Raw genomic sequence first — 20,178 nt, 5'->3', positions numbered from 1 at the left:
GTATATGATATGTATATTATATATCTATATACATATACGTATAGAAATATCTATTGATATGGGAAAATCGGGCCAGATCTTGTAGCCTGAGAGAGAGGTGAGGTTGCTGCAGCTCCATGCCCCCCAGTCCAAGCAGCAGCCAGGCTGAGCTTGTATTCCCAGTAGGCACAGACACAAACACACACATACACCACTTAAACATATATACATGGATGGTCACACAGAGCACTCACACAAACACAGCACCAGCTGCCTCATCCCACCCCCTCCCCTGGCTGAGCAGGATGCGGGTGCTCTAGTGAGCATGTGTGTGTGTGTGTGTATATATATGTATATATATACACATACGTATGTGCAGTGTGGCTCCCTCCAGCAGCTCGGCTCAGGCAGTCTGCCCAGTAGCTGCCCCTCAACCCCAGCCTCTCCAGTCCCCCCAGGTCCCCCAGTAGCCAGCTCCCCCGTGATGGTCTCACCCCCAGGGACCCCCAGGCCCTCCAGCCTCTTTGGCAGCTGCCGGGACTCCCCCAGTCCCCCCAGCAGCCATCTCCTCCCTCGCAGCCCCCTCGCAGCCCCCAGGCCCCCTTGATGGCTGCTCCAGCTGCACCCTCGATGCTGCTCACCCACTCGCCCCCATGCCCGGTGCTGCCCCACGGGCACAAGTCCCTGCCGCTGGCACCCAGACCCCCCCCACACCCCTGCATGTGGTAACGAGAGTCCCTCACCCCGGGAAAAGTGCGGGAGGAGTTTGATGAGAAGACGGGACAGGCTGAAGCGCAGGGCGTGGCCAGACAAACCATCACAAACCAGTTACAGGCAACCAGCCTTTTTTATTCCCGTATCCCTCTGTTCTCTCACACTTGATCCTCCTTTTCCCACCTTTGGTTCCTCCCCTAAACATCCCCGAATGAGTCCTGTGCAATCCCCAAACGCTCTTCCCCTGCACCCCATCGTGTGTCCCACACCCCTGTACGCAGCAAACCCCCCCCCAGCCCTAAAGGTGCTCTGGGGCTGAGGTTCCCCTGGGAGGGGCCCGGACAGGGTGTCCCTTCCTCTGTCTGTAATTTGGGTCCCCGCTTGCCATCGTGCCCCTGTGCTCCTTGAGATGGGCCTTGGGTGGGCCTGGGAGCAGCCCGGCAGGGTGCTGGCTGGGATCCCCCTCCTGCCCTCGTCTCCCTGTCCTCCTCTGTGGGTGCGCAAGTGAACTTTTGTCACACAGCCTGATGTATGTATCTATCCAAACACACACCGTGGCTGATGAGCAGCTATTGTGGCTTTTTGTCCTGACTCTATGACCAGCGACCGCCACTCTCTCTGTTACTGCCACTCCGCTGCCTTCGGCGCTACTGCACGATCGCCGCCTATGAAACTGTGAAATGGCTTCGCTTTCCACCCGTACCCCTCCGCGTGTGCAGACGACGGCAGTGACGTGCTTCGTGGTGACACCGAGGCAATCTGCATGGCAGGAAGCACTAATGAAAGTGGAAATACCAGCTCGTTACGTTATCCCGGGCTGTCAAAGCCCCTCGGGTGGTCCCTGTCTCTGACAGCGGCCTGTCACGAAGCTCCCAGGCGGCAGCGCTGACAGGTTGAGGCCCGCGGCCGCCTAACACCGCCCTGCCATTCGCAGCACCCCCGCCTCCATCCCCGGGCCTGCGACCCGCCCGGCCGCCGCCACACCGCCCCTCAGGCGGGGAAGCGGCGCCTCCTCCCCGCTCCCCTCAGGCGGGCCGCCCGCCGCACTACCGCTCCCGGCATGCCCCGCGGCGCACTGCGGCGGGCCCAGCGCGCCCCGGCTGCGGCTGCGCGGGGGCCGCGCGCTGCTTGCCGGGAGCCGTAGTTTTTTCCCACGGGGCCTTGCGGCCTGCCGGTGCCGCCGCCCTGAGGAGGGCGCCGCTGCCGCGCGAGGGGCGGCCGCCGCCGCCGGAAGGGCTTCGCCTTCCCAGAAGGCGCCGCGGCGAGGCCGGAAGCTGCGCAGCTGGCTGGGCGCACGCGCAGTGCCGGCGGCAGCCAGCGCTGGGCAGGCAGGGAGGGAGGGAGCGGCGCTCGCGCGCCTCGGGCCCGAGAGGAGACAGCGCGGGGCCGGGCCGGGCCGCGCCGGCAGCAGGTACGGGGCGAGGCGGGGGGAAGAGGGCGACGCCGCCCGCGCCGCCGGGAAGCGGGTAGCCCCGGTCTCGGGCCCGCGCCCCGCCGAGCCGAGCTGGCGGGGATAACGGCAGTCGGGCGGTGAGCGGGGCCGGGCCGAGCGCGGGAGGAGGGCCGGGTCCCCGCGGAGGGGTCGGCGGGGGGTGCCTCGTCCCGGGTTGGGGGTGCCGCCGGCTGCGGGAGCCCCCGGCCTGCGCGCGTGCAACAGGCGGGGGCCGCGCGGGCGGGGCGGGGCCGGTCGCGTCCCGCCGGCCCCGCGTCCACCCGCCCGGGAAGGGGGAAAGTGGGGGGTACTCCCGGGAAGCGGGAGAGCTCCGGGCCGGGCCGGTCCTATCCCGGGAGCACCCGCGAGGCTGGTGCCGGTGGCGCGCCGCGCTTCGCGGAAGCGCCGCGGTCTTGTCTTTAAAAAGTCGGCGGGGTGGCTGCGGGGAGCCGGGTAACTCCGTGCCGCAAGGGCGGGCTTCCTCGGTGCTGCTCCGTGCCGGCGGGACCGGCCGCGTTTGGCCTGTGGCGGGACGGGGTGCGAGGAGAGGCAGCACCTCAGCTCGAGGGGGAGGGGAAGGGAAACTTTCTCCTGGGTCTTCTGAGCTTGTACGGTTTTTTTGGTTTTGTTTTTTTTTTTTTTCCCCCTAGCGATCTTAATCGATCTTACAAAAACTATACGTTCTCCCTGCAAACGTCACCTCGTAGCCTCACATTACCCCAGCTACAACATTATCTCTTTGACTATATGTGATGAAGGGTTTGCGATTTCTCTGTAGCCGGCGTGGCCGTTTCCAACTGTCATGTCTCCAGAGACCCTTAGAACCAGCGGAAACTCGTCCCATTCATAATCTTTAAATTCGTATTGCTCGTACAAGAATACGTGTAATGATGATTTTAAGCTTTGCCTCTTGAGGGCGTTTCGTGAAAACTGAAACTCCAGGCTGAAAAGATATGTCATGAGCTGTGAAAATACTGGGCTGCTGTTTCTGCAGAATTCCCAAATGGTGCTGAATGGTTGTGTTTAATAGTCTCTTTATCCTTTATTCAAGCTGCCGTTTCTCTGGATTTTTTTTGTTTGCTGGCATATTTTCTGCTCTGACTGCTTAATGTTAATGAAAGACTTAAAGTTGGGATATGTCTGTGAGCTATCTAGAAACGGGATTGCAGCTTTATCCCTAGAAAGTAGTTATTTTAAGGCTATTCTGTATATATACCTGTGGCAATTAATAGTTATAGTGGTATAGTTAATAGGCCACTCTGTAAATGAATGGTTTGAATCAAGCTAATCTTTGGTGTATCCGTCCTTGTTTTTATTGTAACTTCATTATGTTGTTCTCCCTGAAACATTACCATGTGCATTGACACGTGAACTAGCTCGTTCAAAACAACTTTGTTTCTGCTTGAACTGTGGTTGCACCTTTTAATTACCCTTTAGACATACCCATAGGCCAGGAAAAATGAAGGGTGGCTTGAGGCAGGGTAACACAAGATGACATGCGAGGTAGAGGTTTTTCTCAGAATGGGTTCCTTTGTCATAATCTTTCAAACAGATGCAATAATGCTTCATTTGCAAGAAATATGGCTGTTTTGGGGGTTTGGGATTGCCCCCCCCCCCCAAACCTCAAATCCTTCTAAACTGAGTCTGTTACATCCCCTCTCTCAGTCTAACACTGTACCAGGATGTTTACCTTTTGCTGTTGGTGTGCCATCGATTGATTTTTTTTTTTTTTTTTTTTTTTTTCCCCCCTGATGTTATGTTCTCTGTGTTGATGTCTTCAGAGCTGGCTTGCTTATGTGGTCCTGTATATTCAGCTGAGTGTTGGTTCCTGGAGAAGTCACAGTTTAGTCCGTTTAGAAAGGGAAAGGCAGCAACAGCTCCCGTCAGCAGCACTGACCAAAGACACTATGAGAACTAAAAGTACTACAGTCAAACACTGTCGCAGTTTCTGAAAGGTTCTTTATAGAGACTTCTAAGTGTAAATGTTTATTTAACCAGATTGTTTGATAGTCTTATTTCAACTTCAGTGTTTCAATACAGTGCTCTTTTCTTTTTCTTTTTTTTTTTTTCCTCTTCTGTTGAATAAGCTAAAGTGAACAGAATGGTACATTTTGTTTTAGACCGTTTTGTGTCTGGCAGGCTTGTCCTTTCTATTTGTCCCTCCACAAGATTGTGGAATTTTTCTTCTGAAGTGTTTTACAAGACCTGGAGGGGGCAAATGGGGGGTTTAACTCATATCCTTAAGAACACAAAAGGAAACTGCACCTTTAAAGGCAACAGTAAAGAAGTTGCTAGGTTGGAAAACATAACTTTGTGGCAAGAGGTGTAAAACAGTGCCCTCCAGAAAAATGGAAATTGAATCAATGTGAAAAAGTGTAAAATATAGCAGATAGAAGAAAAAAAAAAAAAGTGATGTGAATTAGGGTTAGGGGTTTTAATGTAAATTGGAAACATAAGGGAAAATAGAAGAGCAGCAACAGACAGCTAAATTTAATGGATTTGTTTAAATACTTCTGATGGCCAAAGGGAATAGGGGTGTGAGGGAGCCTAGCAGGTGATGAGCAAGTCAAGAAAAATAAAAGATGTTAAAGGAATTACTGACTTGATGAAATGTTGTGAGTGGCTGAAATATCCAAACAGGAGGTTCTGGGTGATGTAATGGGCAAACAACGTTAGAAAGACCAGATCACCTCTTTTTTCAGAGAGCAAGAGTGGAAGCTGAACTGATACGAAAATTATCCAACTTCATAGTAAGGGGCTAAAGCATAATGGAAGTCCTTGTTTCAATCATGTAATAATACCAATGAAAAAAATGGTGATGTAAATTGCAGAGATAAGGGGCAGTGATATGATAGCAAGTCAGTTTTTTTCTGCTCTGAGGAAAAAAATCTATCCTTAGTCTGCTACAGTTTTTGAAGTCTACCTAGCAAGTAATGGATTAAGCTGCTCTTTTTTTCCAAGATACAAAATGTGAGCAGTAGGATGCAAGGCGCATAGAAATATCAGTACTTTTAAAGTATGTTGAAGAAGGTAGGGGAACTCTGGTAAAACATGTTTTTGTTTAAACAAAACATGCAGTGAACACCTCTGCTAGACATAAAACCTGTAGAACAGTAGGACTGGAATTATATTATGCCACCTCATGAATGTCTTGAGCTGTGTTAAAGGTTGTGCAGGCTTAGTAATTCATGTGGAGGATAAAAAGCAGAGGTAGTCTAAGGCAGGTGACAGACAGTAAATTTCCTTTCACCAGAATTGGTTTAAAAAGGATGTTAGGAGGAGGAGGGTATGAAAAAGTGGTAGGTTGGACATCACATTGTCACTTCTGTTGATCCATTCATGTAAGACAGGAGTAAATGGAGTTCAGTGACACAGAAGAAATTTTAAATTGTGATAAAGTGAATACTTTCTTGAAACATAATTAATGCTTAGTGTCATGAGGAGGCAGAAGCTAAAAGCATTAGTATTGAAAGAAATACGACTGTGTTCCTGGATGTATACGGAGAGTAATAGACTCTGAGTTTTAAGAGTGTGCGATGAGACTTGAGATTTAGCTAGTCACCAGCTGCTGAAAGCTTCCTTATGATCTAGAGTAATTATTTTCTCTTTTTCTATTTTTATTTGGCAGTTCAGACTGCTTGCCAGGCTCAGCAGGAGGATTCATATGTTCTGTGAGAAACTAACCAGTTTGACACACGCAGATCTTTATGTTATTTTTTTTTTACAGTCTGGGCATAAAGTTGAGATTATACAGAAGTGATATGCTGATTTTAGAAATATCCTGTGGCTAAACATCCCAAATGTAAGCCTGTCAAATCTGAAGTTGTACTTGAAAGCAAATTCACCTGTTGATACATGAAAATGTCATTTTGTCAAACAAGCCACCTTTTGGTGGCACACAAACCACAACTTACCTTTAAGTAAAGTCAGATCATAATGTTGTGATTAGTATTAGATTGTTCTGCTGTGGTTTTTGTCTGAAGCAGGATGAGATTGCCTCTTAAACTCCTTTGTATAGCTTTCATGTGATCACCTCTTTAAGTGCCTATGAGTTCTTGTTTTACCTTGGTTTGTCTTGAGAAATGATCAGAAGGGAAAAGAGGTGTCTTGGTGAATGTGCTGTGTGCTGGATTCGAGAGCTTTTGGTCAGAGGGGTACTAGGTGTAAACGGGATGAGGGAGACAGAATGAGCATCATCATCCACTTCGAAGTTCCTGTGCGTTTTGGCTTGATGCGGCTGATGTGACTCTCTTGGTTGCTGATGTCCAAAGCTAGTATGAAATCAGTAGAATTTTGACTTACTGTTTTTTTTGTGCTTTTGCACATGTATCTTCCATAATGCTGAGTCACAGCAACCAAGAAATTTGTTGAAGGCAGATTTGTTATCAGGGGAAGCATGAGGTAGGTTGGGTTTCAGTGCCTTCTGATACTCACAACCCCAAACAAAAGTTGCTCGAAACTGCAAAGTCAACTTTAATTTAACTTGAATTAACATTTTAGTTTATTTTTAACCTAATTTGTTTTAAAGTGTCTGGGATTTTATATACTGAAAATAAGTAATGCTGCAAGGTGCGCTCTTGTCCTCTTATAAAGAATGTTTGGGGCATGTTAAGATGTTACAAATGTTAGGATGCTTTTTTTTTTCTGACAGATGATGATTGTTACATGATAGAGATGATTTGTTTTTCAAACAGTCCAGTTTTTAGATATGACTTTGCAGAAAATACATTGTGGGTCAGCTCGTTCTGTAAGTGTTGGGAGGATGTGCTGTAATCTTAATCAAAATACAAATTAATCTCTGCTTTAAAAGAAAAACAGATTGCATTTTATTTTGGCACACAGGATTAATCGCTTCTGTTATTTTGTGTAGATGGGCACGTTAATGTGAGGTTATTTTTTTAAATGTTAGTATAATCCTGTGCAGCTGAAAAGTTTAATTCCCCATCACTAGCTGCTTTGTTTTATGACTTGTGGGAACTTTTTGGTTTCAGGTTGATTGTGGACTGTGGGGTTATAGAAATCAGGGTGAGGTTTTTTCATTTAAACAGATTTATTGCAGTGCAATGACTTTGAATGCAGTAAAGGAATTTTGTGTTTGCAACTCAAATCAGAAGGACTCATTTAACAAATTTGAAGATGTTTTCCTTTTCAGTTGACCTGGCTTTGAGAGTCAGGTTTTTTGCCCTCTTGCTCAAGTGAAAAGCTTTCTGGAACTTTGAAAGCTGTATCTGCTGCCTCGTTAAGTCGAAATGGATCTTTAAAAAAGTGGAACTCAAAACATCTTGGAACTATTTTTGTGACAGTAAATGTATAATGAAGTGCTAGATATACTGTGTATAATCTTCTATTGTTCCCCCCCGCCCCTCTAAAACTGTTTTCCAATAAACCTTGTAAATGCATTACTACTAAATCTCTTCAGTGATGTTTCTTAAAAAAAAAATGCATAATCCTTAGACTTTTGAAGATTGACTTAAGTGCCTAGTTGTGTGCCTGTCTGTGCTTAAATAGTAGTACAGGCTGATGTGTCAGATCAGTTTCTGAGAAAACACTAAGTGTCAAGTAATTCTATTTCTGTTAGTGTTTTTTTTTCTTCAACCAGAAATATGCTTCCTTGATTGTTTTGTTTTGTTTCTTTCAGTGTATTTTTTAGTGTAAAAAAAGGAAGATCAGGGGCCTGTCAAGCTGATGTTGGCCTGATTTTAGGCATATCTCTTAAAAAACCCCTATTTTTTTGTAAGCACAAAAGATCTTTCTGAATGTTACCTGGGGGTATACTCAATTGACTCTTCAAGATTAGTCATTCTGCAGAAATACCTTTGATATGGTGTTTATTTTTATTTTAACCACCTTTTCAGCCCTTTTTACTTTTGTGGAAGATGAGGAGGTCCCGTTATTGAAATGTGACATTCCTACAAGCTTGATCCTTAACATTGTTCAGATAATGCAGTTTATTTTCTTTTCTCCTTTTTTCGTTTGCTTTTGAGCAACAGTCAATATTGAGGTTTTTAATTTGTCTGTAATACCATGTTCCATACTGTGCAAAATTGTATGTCTTTTCAGGCCTTGTGTTAATTGTCTTAAGCTTTAAGATTGTTCTCGTTTTTAAGCAAGTACCAGTCAAACTTGCCGAGTGGCCTAGAAAGAGAACATGCCAAATTTGCTATAGTTTAGATGGATTAGTACTGGGTTTGCTATTTCACAAGTTTATGAAGGTGCTAAAATAGAAACAATTGTGAATTAAGGCCTACTACTGGACATGGAAAAATCTAACAGGACTAGGAAGACTGCAAAATAAAGCAGATTTGAAAGATACGGAGACGGGCAGCAATTCCATGAAGTCCCATTCTTATTCTAGTTTTGACAGAAAGTCCCTAAAAGTCTGCACCCTGTTTCAGGGCTATATATTCTAACTGTGTTTGGCTGCAACTCATGTTACATTTGAAGCTCCTTTAATCTTCTGGCCTTTTGGAGAGCAGAAGGTGGTAGTTCTGTTTCTTCTCCATCGTTCTTGTGTGATGTTTGCTCTAGGAGTGTGGGTCCCTGCTATTCTGCATAAACTGAAGTCTATTATTCCTGCTAGTGAATAGCACTCATGCCTGCTGCTGCAGCTTTTCCAAGCCACAGAAAATGAAATTCACGTGATCGTTTTGTATTCTCGTTGATGCTAGGTTTTGATATATCATCAGCAAAACTTACTTTGCAGGTCATTACAAATACTGTAACTGTTAGTTTTATAGTGACTGTGAGTCGTGTTTCTCAATCCCGTTTTACAGCTAAAGAAAGTTAAGCAAAGGTTTTAGAAATCGCTACATTGTGCTTGAACAATAGCTTTTTGTAGTTCAGATGATTAAATATCCTTTCCTCTAGATGTCCTGAGCTTTGCAAGAGTCTGAAGGCATTTGAAATTAGAAAGTAACATCCCTGTCCCGTAGAAACGGGTGTTTCTACTGATGGGCATTCCCATAGTCCCCTGTAATCCAGTATGCTTTCTCAAATAATTTTGGAAAAGCAGCAGATACAGCTTCACCAAAATGTTTATCTGGTTGAGCCAGTTTTTCAAACAACAGGAGGTGGCAGTGAAGAGAGGTCAATCTCCTGATTTTCTTTATTTTCTTTTTTCCCTCAGATAACACTGTCAACAGTGTAGAGACTTGGTGGATATGTTTTCGTCTCTCTAGGATGATGGCAGATGTAGGATGTTGCTTTGTAAGCTTTTCCAGGGAAATAGCATTAATCCCAGGTGACATTTTTTTATCATTCTATGCCCTATATTATTCATGGCTTTATTATGAAGACCTTTTGTTGTCTGTCACATCCAGGAAAGCTGACAGTTTACTTCCACAAGATATAAATACTCATGTTAGCATCCTGAACCCGTTGCCTTAGAATTGCAAAAAAGCAAATTAAAATGAGTTTCCAAAATCTACACTTCATGGGGGAAGACCCAAACATATTTGTGGCCAAAACGTTGGATTTGTAGGGAGTGTGTTGATAAGAGTAACGAATAACCAAGTGCTGCTTTCAGGATAGTTTTTTAAATTGGATAGGTTTTCTAGTCTTTCACTAAGAGTGTCAGAAGATGATGCATCCTGTAATCAGAGCTCAGTGAATTGCTTGAACATCTGTCCAGGCTGTAGGTATTTGGCATGATGTCAAGAAGCATGATTGTGAGGAAACTTTAATTCTCTAGAGGGTCTAGAGTCCTATGCAGAGCCAATAAACAAACAAAAATCTCCTTGGAAGTAAAGGTTTTGTAGCATAGCTGAGCCATTTCTTACCTTGAATAATTCCAGCTCCTCTCACTGCTTGGAGTTCTGTCTCGACAGTGCTGTTTCCAACATGGGTTGTCCTTTTGGGGTTGACAGTGCCTCTCGTATCTTTTCAGTGTTTCTGGCAGCAATCTAAAAGAGAGACAACAGTTTCACAGTACAGTAGAGCTCACAAGTATGCTTCCAGTGAGTCCTTTCCTTCTGTCTGTGTTAGTTAGGAAATGTAGACTGGTAGTTTGTTGGATCATGGATCTTCAGGATAACTTTTTTTATCACTTAACACCTTTTCTCTTCAACTTCCTTGTCCGCCTTCATTTTCAAGCCTTCCTCTTGTGATACATTTGCATTGGAAGGTAGAATTTCTTGTACAGGTCTGCACTTCTGAAATACTTTTTTTTTCCCTTATTCTCACCCCTAATGCCGAAGAAGGGCAGTTTGTCTCTAACAGTCTTTAATATCAGCAGTGTGTTTGATAATCTTAGTTTCAGTCACCTGTGTTATATATACCATTATGCAGGTCTTGATTTGTAAGGCCTTTATTTTTACATCTGGATGCATCTGACGTGTGGAATATCCAAGAGTATTAGTCATATGGCATTCCTTCTGGCAAAGCCCTTAAGTCTAGTGACAGTGATATCTGATTTAAGAAGACAGGGAGTTCATTTTTGTTCCTATCTAGGTGATTGCTTGGGACAAGGTCAATCATTGCAGTAAGTGACTCTGCGTTTCCAGGGCCTCTGAATTTCTTCGACTTGATGAGCAAGGAGAAATGCAGTACTTTTCCTTTCTCCTAGAAATGTGTGCTTAGAACACATCCATATTTGGTAGGGCACTTGTCTTGATCAGCAAATAATTTGGGGATCATAATTTCATTTGGGAAATCTATTCGGGTATAGATGGTGTTTTTAATTTTACTAAAAATCATTTTTTCATGGCAGCCAAACAGAGGAGGAGAAAGTGTCATGTGGGTGAGTGGTGCTGCACAAAACCCCAAAGAATACACCATGAAAACTCATCACCAGGTCACCAGAGGTCTTTATCTGTAGATGGGAGTATCCAAAAAAATGTGGAAAATACTATGCTATCTTTAGGAAGGAAAAGATGGGTAGAACATTTCCATGACAACCACCACGGATTTTCACCAGAAGTAGCATTCATTTTGATAGTGCAGAGAAGATCCAGGGTTTGCTATTTGCTATGAAGAAATTACCATTGGTGAATTTAAAGTGACCACTGAAAGCTTTTCAGTTAAGCCACAGCAAAGCTGCGGAAGTTGAGTGAGGCAATTTGAAGTTGTTTTGGCTCTGTGGTTTAGCCTGGGGGAAAGACTACATCCTGAAAATGGAAGAGGAGATTTATAGCAAACAATCCTTGGATGACTGCAACAACTGACATAGGATTGCTGTGTTTTCAGTCCTAAAAATAATCTGTGTGCTCACACTGAATAGGTCTAAAGATGCTAGCAGTAAATGCGGGCTAGATGAAGTCCTGGATGTGGTCATTGAATTTTTCACCAGTAGTTGGGGAACTAGTAAAAGAATGATGAAGAAAGACTTGATTTTGGGAGATCTTGAGGATATTACAAAAGCTGCTTTTAGAAAATAACTTTGGATTTAATAGTTATACAGGTTAGATAGGCAGGTATATAAAATGGATATGTGGCTGTGTTGGGATTTTGTTTATTTACTACCAGTGAGAGACTACTATGAAATAAATTATTGAACTCATCACTAGTTGAATTGGTAACTTCTCGATGATGAAGGAAGCTTAATTTTTTCAACTTTAATAGAAGAAACTGTCTTCCCAGTCATTTGATGGTAGGAATTTGTAGGAAGGCTTTACTCCCCGGTAAAATAGAATACAGTATTTTGAAAGGATTTTAAGTGTACAGATTACTCAGAAAATAGAAGAAGGGGTTAGTCAGCAAAGTGAGCTGTCTTGAATGTCAGAAATGAGCATAGCCAAAAGTTGCAGCTAAAGCTTGTAAAGGGATGTAACTAATAGAAGATTATTCTTGTGAAGTCAGTAGGTAGAGGGGTTGAGGTAAAGTCAGAGAGTTCAAGTAAATCCTGTGCCTGTATTTTCAGTAAGTGAAACAATGATATAAAGTACAAAAGGAGAGGGTTAATAGAGCTCTGAGAGGAAAATGAAAATGATTACCTTAAAGTCAGAAGCAAAATTAATTGAAAGAAATTAATACACAAGTTGTGAGACGAGGGGAGACTAGGTAAATAAGTACAATAAGGAAGAATACACTAAGGAAACTTGCTGATGATGTTGGATGGTGTCACTGATGTTTAGAAACACTGGAACATCATATGAAGGGGCAACATAATAGAAATGAGGTGAAATTCAGTATTAAGAAATGAAGATGTTCCATGTGGAGGATTTGTTTAAATTAAGAACTTTAAGGACTGAAAGTGAAGGTGTGAAATGACCACAGGAGCTATCAAAGTCCTGAAATCCCAAATAAAGGCAAATATAATCTTGTGAGTTCGAGAAGACGTGTTTCAGATAAAAATGGATAATTATTAATAGTGTCATGGAAGGCCTGATACCTTATCTTGGCTGTTGTGTATGCCTGTGTTTGTTCACGTTCAAGGGTAAGTTGACTAGAGTGGTTGCAAAGCCATTTTCCTGTTAGATACATCTTTTTAGCTCATGGTTGTCCATCTGGTGTTTGAGGTAATTTTGCTAATACTAAAATGTAAAAAATTTATTTGAAAATGTTTTAGAAACAAAAGAAATTTTGTACTCTTGAGTATTTGTTAGCCTGAACTTCTTTTTACAGTTAAAATCCAGGGCTTCCCCAAATAGTTTGTATGTTTAATATACAGGTAGTAGTCACTTAAACTAAAAATGGGAAGAAAATGTTATTGCTAAGCGTATTGCAAGAAGCACGAATACTTTAAGCTCAGTCACTTAAACACAGGAAGAAAAGGGGTCTCTAAGCTGTTAAGAATAATGGATGGAGGGAACTTCCGGCACTCTGAAATTTGTCTTTTTGTAGGAGCTTTTAAAAAAAAGCCATTTCAGGAAGAGACTTTTCAGCATAATTAGGCTGCTACCTATATAATCAGGTTTTTATGTTGCATTCAGTGCAATCTGTGACTAACTGATCTTGAATACAGTAGTTTTATGTTGCTTAACAGTTTTTTAAATCTCAGTTGGCAGAATACAATAATGCTTGAAGTGGTGCCTGAAATGTCTTCTGTGGAAGTCAGTTCTGATCATCAGAATTCTTATAAGTGGTTGTCAGGTAGCCACGACTTAAAAGGAGGCTCTAATAAGAAGCACATTTGGGTATCCTCTTTTTTTTTTTTAATCGCTTAAAACTCTTTGTGCTATCTGAAAGAAGAAGAGGTTAGAGTAGACTCAATTGTACGTTTGATGTATTTTAAATAGGAAACCTAACCTGTTGAGAGTCTGTACGCACTCATGTTGCTCCACTTTAAAGTAGAAAGTACACAGGAGATCATTTCTCACCTGGTGATTCTGTGCTTATGGAATTTGAGGTAGGTAGCATATTTAATACAGCACATTAGCCCTGTAGAGTAACTTTATATATAGTGTAGTTTCCTAAATTAGAGTTGCGGGTATGTACAATGTATTTGAGATTCTGCATTTGTATCTAGATGCATGGAAATACTGAGGTGTTTAGAATTTGGTTCCCAACCTTTTTTGGATTTAAAGAAGAGGTGTAAGGAGAGAAGTAGCAGTAGAACGGAGCACTAAGAGTAGAGACCTGATCCACAGCCCATTGATTTAAGGGGGGATGTGCTCTTTCCACACAGTTTTATAGCTATTGTTTTATGCTAAGTAGCTCCAAAGTGCAGCACTGTACATGTGAAAATCATCATGGGTAGCTATAAATGCTGATCCACTGAGTTGCATAAGACAGTACTTGGAAAAAGGCCCCTTTGCATAAACAGTGGCAGGATTAGAGGCTAGGGATGGGGAGGAGAGGAAAAATGGTGCTGCTTTCTTTGCAGGAGTGAGCATTTTCAGTGGTTAAACCATCCTCGCCTAAAATTTCTCACTCAGTTTCATTTTTCTTGCAGGCGTTGTCTGGATAGAAAGAACACAGGGCTGTGTTGCATTAACTTAAAATGTGGATTTGGAGTGCAAAAAAGCCACTGTACTGACTTGCAAAGTGAATTAAGCCAAAAAGCAGCAAAGACCCCTTCACTTCTGAGTGAAAACAAAGGAATATAATTAGTTTGACTTATTCCCAATGTGAAGAAATGTTAAGATCTACTAGTGCAGTATTCTTTTTAGCCCAGGCTATATGCTCTGCCATAGATTTCAGTTCTTTCTTAATAAAATATTTCACTTATTCATGACTTGCAGCCTCGGAGAGTAAAATACAAGTTTGTTGGTCTGATATGAAGAACTGGCACATTGAAGTGACACATCGGTGAAATTTTGCTTTATACCTTCCAAGCTATTGGAAGTTAAGTGATGATACAGGAGGGGAGCGGTTGGAAGCGCATGGCTACAGAGATTAAAAGATGGAGACAGAATATAAAGTGATGTCTTGTTGAAGAGTAATTATTTTCTGACTTCTCTTTTTGATTGCATTTTCAAGGAATCATGACGACCTCAGGAAAAGAGAATTTCCGACTGAAGAGCTACAAGAACAAATCTCTAAACCCTGATGAGATGCGTCGCAGGCGGGAGGAAGAGGGTCTTCAGCTACGGAAGCAAAAGAGGGAGGAACAGGTAATGTACTACAGTTGTGGTAACTGTAACCAGCCCTTAAACAGTCTTGTCTTGCACTGTCTCTGGCTCTTTGCGTCTCTCAAGCCCATTCCTGGTTGTTCCTGCTTTGCCAAATTCATACATAGTGAGTCTGAAATCAGAGTCACTTGCAGACTTCAATGCCTCTTCTGGAGACTCTACAAAACTTAGAGTGCTCCTCATTCATTCAAGTGTAAGATTGGCCAGAGCAGCTTAAAGATGATTTGAACAAAGCTGTCTGAGCTTGCACTGAAGGTGATTGAGGAACTCCTGTTTTGCTTTTTGTTTATGGTGGGGGTTTTGTGTTTGTTTTTTTTTTTTCTACCTGAGTTGTGGTGGCTCTAATTTCTATCTCTGTTCAAAGAGTGATAAGCTGGGGTGAAATGGAAGGAAATGTTGCAGCTAGAATAGGAGGAGGAGAAGGTCTGACTGAGTACTTAGAAGTTGCAGTAATGATTTTTCTTGAGGGAAACTTTTCTTGATGTTTATGCCCATAAGGCTGGTACCTTGAGTAGTGGATTTAGTGTATGTTGCAAGCAAAGTGATTGAGAAAAATGCTTGGAAATGGAGCTTCTCTACCTGCTCATGTCTTGCTACTTCATTAACACTGCAAAGTGGCAGGTGCTCTGCAGGTTTAATCAAGAAACAGCAGCAGTGACAAGATGTGATAAAAACCATCTTCTGATAGAAACAGATGGCACTGAACAGTTCTTCCTTTAGTTCTTAGTTGTGTTCATTGGAAGCTTTAAGGGATTGATTCCATTTCAAAGTTGTAACAAAGCTTTTTTCATCAGTGTGGAGGTTTCTGGAGTTCAAATGAAGACAGGAATATGCTTGTGTTTGGAGTGGTAGGTCAAGTCTCTAATCTGTTTAATGTTGTTTTCACAGTGTCACTATCAGATGCTTTCAAGGAAGGGCAGGGAAGGCTTCTGAGAGGGAATTGCAATACTTGTTGATTTTGCTCAGTATCTACAGGTAGCATTTCCGGACTACAGGTAGCACAGAATGTTGTCGTTCTTATTTGTAAAGCTGTTACTAAATTAGGAAAATGATGAGTCATCTTCTGTCTTATCTGTGCCTCTAACCTCCCTTGGACCTGATTACCACAGGTTGGCTAAATAAAGCATGTGGCAGTATTTCTTTCTGTTAGGGAAAATTGTTAGTCCTGACTGGACTAACAGTGGAGGAAAAGTGGAGTTGCAAGTAGAGCTGCAGCTCTACAAGTTCAGACCTTGTACAGGTACTTTTCCTTTACGTATTTGGCACATAGCTCGTTGAAGTTTAAATTCCCCATTTTTTGCTTTTTGTTTTTGTCTTTTTAGATGAACAACCCCTCAAAAACAACTTCAGGCCTCTGAATTTCACATAACTTGGCAATGTATAAATTTTGGTTGAAGATTGTATTTGGGCACGTGTTTGTTGAGCTTGAGTGGGCGCATCATCCAGTAGCTTAGAAGGAATAGCATCCCATAAGGATGCCTGTCACTGACCTAGGGTTGCTGTAGACTTAGCAGTTTTTCATACTGTCTCCTTCCCAATTTCTCTGGAGAGAAGAGTAACAGCAGGTCTGTGTCAGGACCTTGTCTTGCCTGTCTGCAGTGGTGCAAATCTGCCATGGCACAGTGCTGGAGTCCTGCTTCCTGAACTTGACAGGTCAAGCAGAACCCCCAAAGCCATCTTGTCATTGCTAGTGTTTCCTCCAAGGAGACAGATGAATCAAGGGGAGAAGCTGTAGCCTCTCTAGTTCTCCTTATGACATCTCAAATTGGTAGCAACCAGGTTCTGTTCATCCCAGTATAACTTCAGTGCCATGTGATCATCCTCCAAACCCCTCTCTTTGCGGTGTCACCTCAATTATCCCAGCCTCTGCAGTGTTCTACAAAAATCTATTACACAGCAATTTTTCAGGTCTTTAAGCCCCAACATCCTCTGCAAGAAAGCAGTTGTCTGCAAGCTAGAGATAGCCTGGGGATGGAGGGGGACAGCGGAGAAAGGAGCATCAGTGGGAATTTTTCAGGAATGTTGGGAACCAGTATTCTAGCACATTGCTGTTTTTGTTTACTCCATGACTAAACTTTCTCCATTTACTGTCACGAGGAGTCCTGTAGCCAGTATATCAGCTGCTTTCAGGTGATAGTGTATGTCATTTTTACTGCAGCCTAACATGACATGCTGTACATATGTTGGCTATATAATATATATTAAATACTTTCTCTCTCTAGTTGTTTAAACGCCGAAATGTTGCAACAGCTGAGGAAGAAGCGGAGGAGGAAGTGATGTCAGATGGTGGTTTCCATGAGGCTCAGATGAACAACATGGAGATGACTTCTGTAAGTGATGAGAAAGGAGTACACTGTTTGTTGAAGCTGGGAAGGCCTGTTGTGCAGTGACTTGAGGGGAATGGAATTCCAGAAGAATGTGAAAAATGGCATTCAAAGAGCTTATGGACAGCTCTTAAACACCTGTCTCGGTGAACTGCCCTGAAACAGATTACATGAGAGAAAAATGTTACAGATAGAATGAGTGGTTGCTAGGTGGGTATGCTTTCAAGAAAATTAAATAACATGTCATTGTTCCGGGCAGGCTGATTACTTCCTGGTTTTGATGTTCACCATTATGAGTGATTTTTGTCAACTGTTGCCCAGAGCTGTTGGGGTTTTTTAATCTGAAATTCATAATGCTTGAAACATGAAAATACAAATCAGGCAATGTGTTATTGCAGTTTACAACGTAAGAAGGGACTCAGTGAAAATCTTTGATAGCAGGCTTTCAAGTGGCACTGTTTTTCGCCAGGGTGTTGGAAACAACCTAGCTTGTCTATCTGCATCCTTTCCAAGATGGAGTTTCATCTACAGAAAATCTTTTAGTGGAAATTAGACTTTTCTGCTTTTCCCCCTGTTTCTTTACCACAGTCCTCTTCCTGGAAAGAGAAATGGTAAGGGAAGGGACTCAGGCTGTAACAGAGAGGTCTAAGGAAAGTGCAGTCCTCACTTTCTGTGTGGACTTTCTCACTTGTGTCTGTATTCAGAGTATGCCAATGATGTTTTCATAGAAATTGGGCTGGGCTTGGTTTCTGTTGGTGGTTATACCAGCCTTGAAAATTACTGAGAAACAGAGAAATGCCTGTAAACAATGTGGTAGATCACTAGTAGAATATATTGTTTTAGTCTTTGAGATAGTATTTAAATGTCAGACAAGTCCTAAATACCATTTAATCGTTTGTGTGGAAGCTTATATGAAATTAATAGATAGTAAAAAGTAAGGAAAGAAGCATATCTGATTGAGATGGATACTACCATTATACAGTTTACTAATTTAATATCACTTATTTCAGGGTCTTAACAGTTGAAGCTGTTAGCTGTTGCAGACAAAGCTTAAATATTTTCAGCACTGTTGTCTATCTCCCTGTCTATCTAAAGGAGGGTTTGGATCAGATCTATCTAAGGATTTAGATCAGAAATGGAAGAAAAAAATCTCCTTATGCTTCTCTACATGGGTTTGCATGTGTGATGAACAGCATGTCAGATTTTACCTGGCATAAGAAAGGTTGCTGATTTCATTTGGCTATATTAGTGGAAACCCTTAGTATTATGGAAGATTTAATACTCTTACTTGATTACAATGACAAGCATTAGGTTTGTCAACTCTTCTAAAAATGACAGATCCCATACATTTTGGTGTAAGAGGATGAGTCAAAATGTACATGTTACAGAAGTCTAAGCAATAGCTTAATCAAAATGGTGTTCTTGTATAACAGTAATTGCTATTCCAATTTGCGCTCCCTTTTGTGGAAGCTGACAATTTTACATTTATTTTAGAGGAGGGGAGATAGAAAAAAGGGGGAGAGAATACAGGTAAGAGGTTCTGAAGAGTAATTTTCTTGTTGTATTTTAAGTAAAATTTGAATTTTGGCTTCCAGAAACAAAAGACTACACTTAAGAATGATGCTGCTTATGTAGATGTACACGTATGATGACTTATTTGTTGTCCATGATGGTCTTATCTAGGTTTTTACTCAGTAAGAGATGAACTTGGTACAGATTTAGCAAATGTTGTACCCTTTAACCACTAATCCTGATTTTGTTTTCCTTCTTACTCTCTACCACTCTCATTCTGTCTCCCCTACCTGAATCCTAGAGTGCAGTCATCACCTCTGATATGATTGAGATGATTTTCTCCAATAGTCCAGAACAGCAGCTTTCAGCCACCCAGAAGTTCCGAAAGCTGCTTTCTAAAGGTAAGGCCTGAAATTCTTGGAGAAAAATGTAGAAGTGTCCCTGGCATATGTTTTCACTTTGACAGCAATAAAAATTGAGTTTCATACAGAAATTTCTGGATGAAACTCTGTTTTGCAAAATGTCAGCTTAGATGTATGTAATAGTCACTTTTTTTCTTGACATCTGTGTATCTACTAAGTGGTGCAGATATGAATGTAAGTTTAAATATTGTAGGCAGTGTCTCTATGGTTCAAATATGCTGATATACTGAAGTTTCTCTGCATGTGTGCGTGCCAGAGTGACATCACAGAACTACTGCTGTGAAGCTGGTCTGCCTAAATTACTGAGTGCATTAGTGTTTTGAATCATGTTACCTCATTACCTCAAAATTCGGGCTGGAGTCTTCTTACAGTGACAGATAGGAATCCATTGCCTTTTAGTAAAGGTAAAGCAGTATTGTAGAAAAAGAACACATTCTCAGAAAAGAGGAGTCAGTATGTCATTGGGTATTATTTTGATGCAGTAATTTGAGAATTTCCCTACAAAGAAATGTATCTAACTATGCTTTCTATTTTAAATAGAACCAAATCCCCCAATAGATGAAGTCATAAGCACACCAGGAGTGGTGGCCAGGTTTGTGGAGTTCCTCAAACGAAAAGAAAACTGTACATTACAGGTATACAAATATAAATATATCTGTCTTCCTATATTATGAAGGTGATGCAAATTAGGTAGGAAAAAAACCCAGTGATTTGTTTTATTATCTGTACTTCCTCTTTTTTTCTTCACTAGGTTAAAAAAGCTATCTTATCTTCAGGGTTTCTAGCAGGACCTCTGGGGACAGGAGAGAGAGAGAGAGACCTCTGAGTTGCATTGTGTGATTGATAGGATGAGAACACTTTGTCATGTAATGAAAACAGAGTTTAAAATTTGGACCTCAATGGATGAAAAGCCTTTAAGCTAAACTTCAGTGTTTGTCTTTTTTTGTACTACTTGAAGACAGTTTTAAATATTTTAGAATTATTACTTAAAATTTTATTAAATTAATAAAAGTTTAGAATTAGAATCCAAAATGAGAAACACAGAAACCTTGAAACTTACTTGCTTTGGTTTGAACAAATGGTGTCTGCTACACTGGTGGTTAATTTGCTTGGACTTGCTTATTTGAGCTTTGTTTCATTTCCATCTGTCCTTTTTTCTGGTCAGAGTTCTTTCTTCTGGGCTGGTCAAAAATGAAAGAAAATGAATCATTCAGTAAAAGGAAGGAAAAAAAATCTTAACAGTAACCATGAAATGCAATACATAAGTTAGAATCAGTGTTTTTTCA

At 42.0% G+C, this 20,178-nt stretch overlaps 1 protein-coding gene across 7 annotated transcripts in view; it reads left to right on the top strand.

The window, feature by feature from the left end:
* The first annotated feature begins 2,007 nt into the window (after positions 1 to 2,007).
* Positions 2,008 to 20,178, top strand: part of KPNA1 (karyopherin subunit alpha 1) — a 54,175-nt gene continuing 36,004 nt past the window's right edge. For all 7 annotated transcript variants that reach the window (XR_012621187.1, XR_012621188.1, XM_074809571.1 and 4 more), the window contains exons 1-5: positions 2,008 to 2,104; positions 14,483 to 14,616; positions 16,857 to 16,964; positions 18,772 to 18,871; positions 19,433 to 19,527. Coding sequence is in view for 5 of the 7 variants with exons in the window: in XM_074809571.1 (XP_074665672.1) it covers positions 14,488 to 14,616; positions 16,857 to 16,964; positions 18,772 to 18,871; positions 19,433 to 19,527 (432 nt within the window). In the remaining 2 variants the exon portion in view is untranslated. The remainder of the gene's footprint in view (positions 2,105 to 14,482; positions 14,617 to 16,856; positions 16,965 to 18,771; positions 18,872 to 19,432; positions 19,528 to 20,178) is intronic.

Source organism: Strix aluco, chromosome 2, assembly GCF_031877795.1.
Source record: "Strix aluco isolate bStrAlu1 chromosome 2, bStrAlu1.hap1, whole genome shotgun sequence".
NCBI lineage: Eukaryota > Metazoa > Chordata > Aves > Strigiformes > Strigidae > Strix > Strix aluco.
Note: the sequence above shows the minus strand (reverse complement) of the source record. Positions and strands in the feature narration are given on the sequence as shown.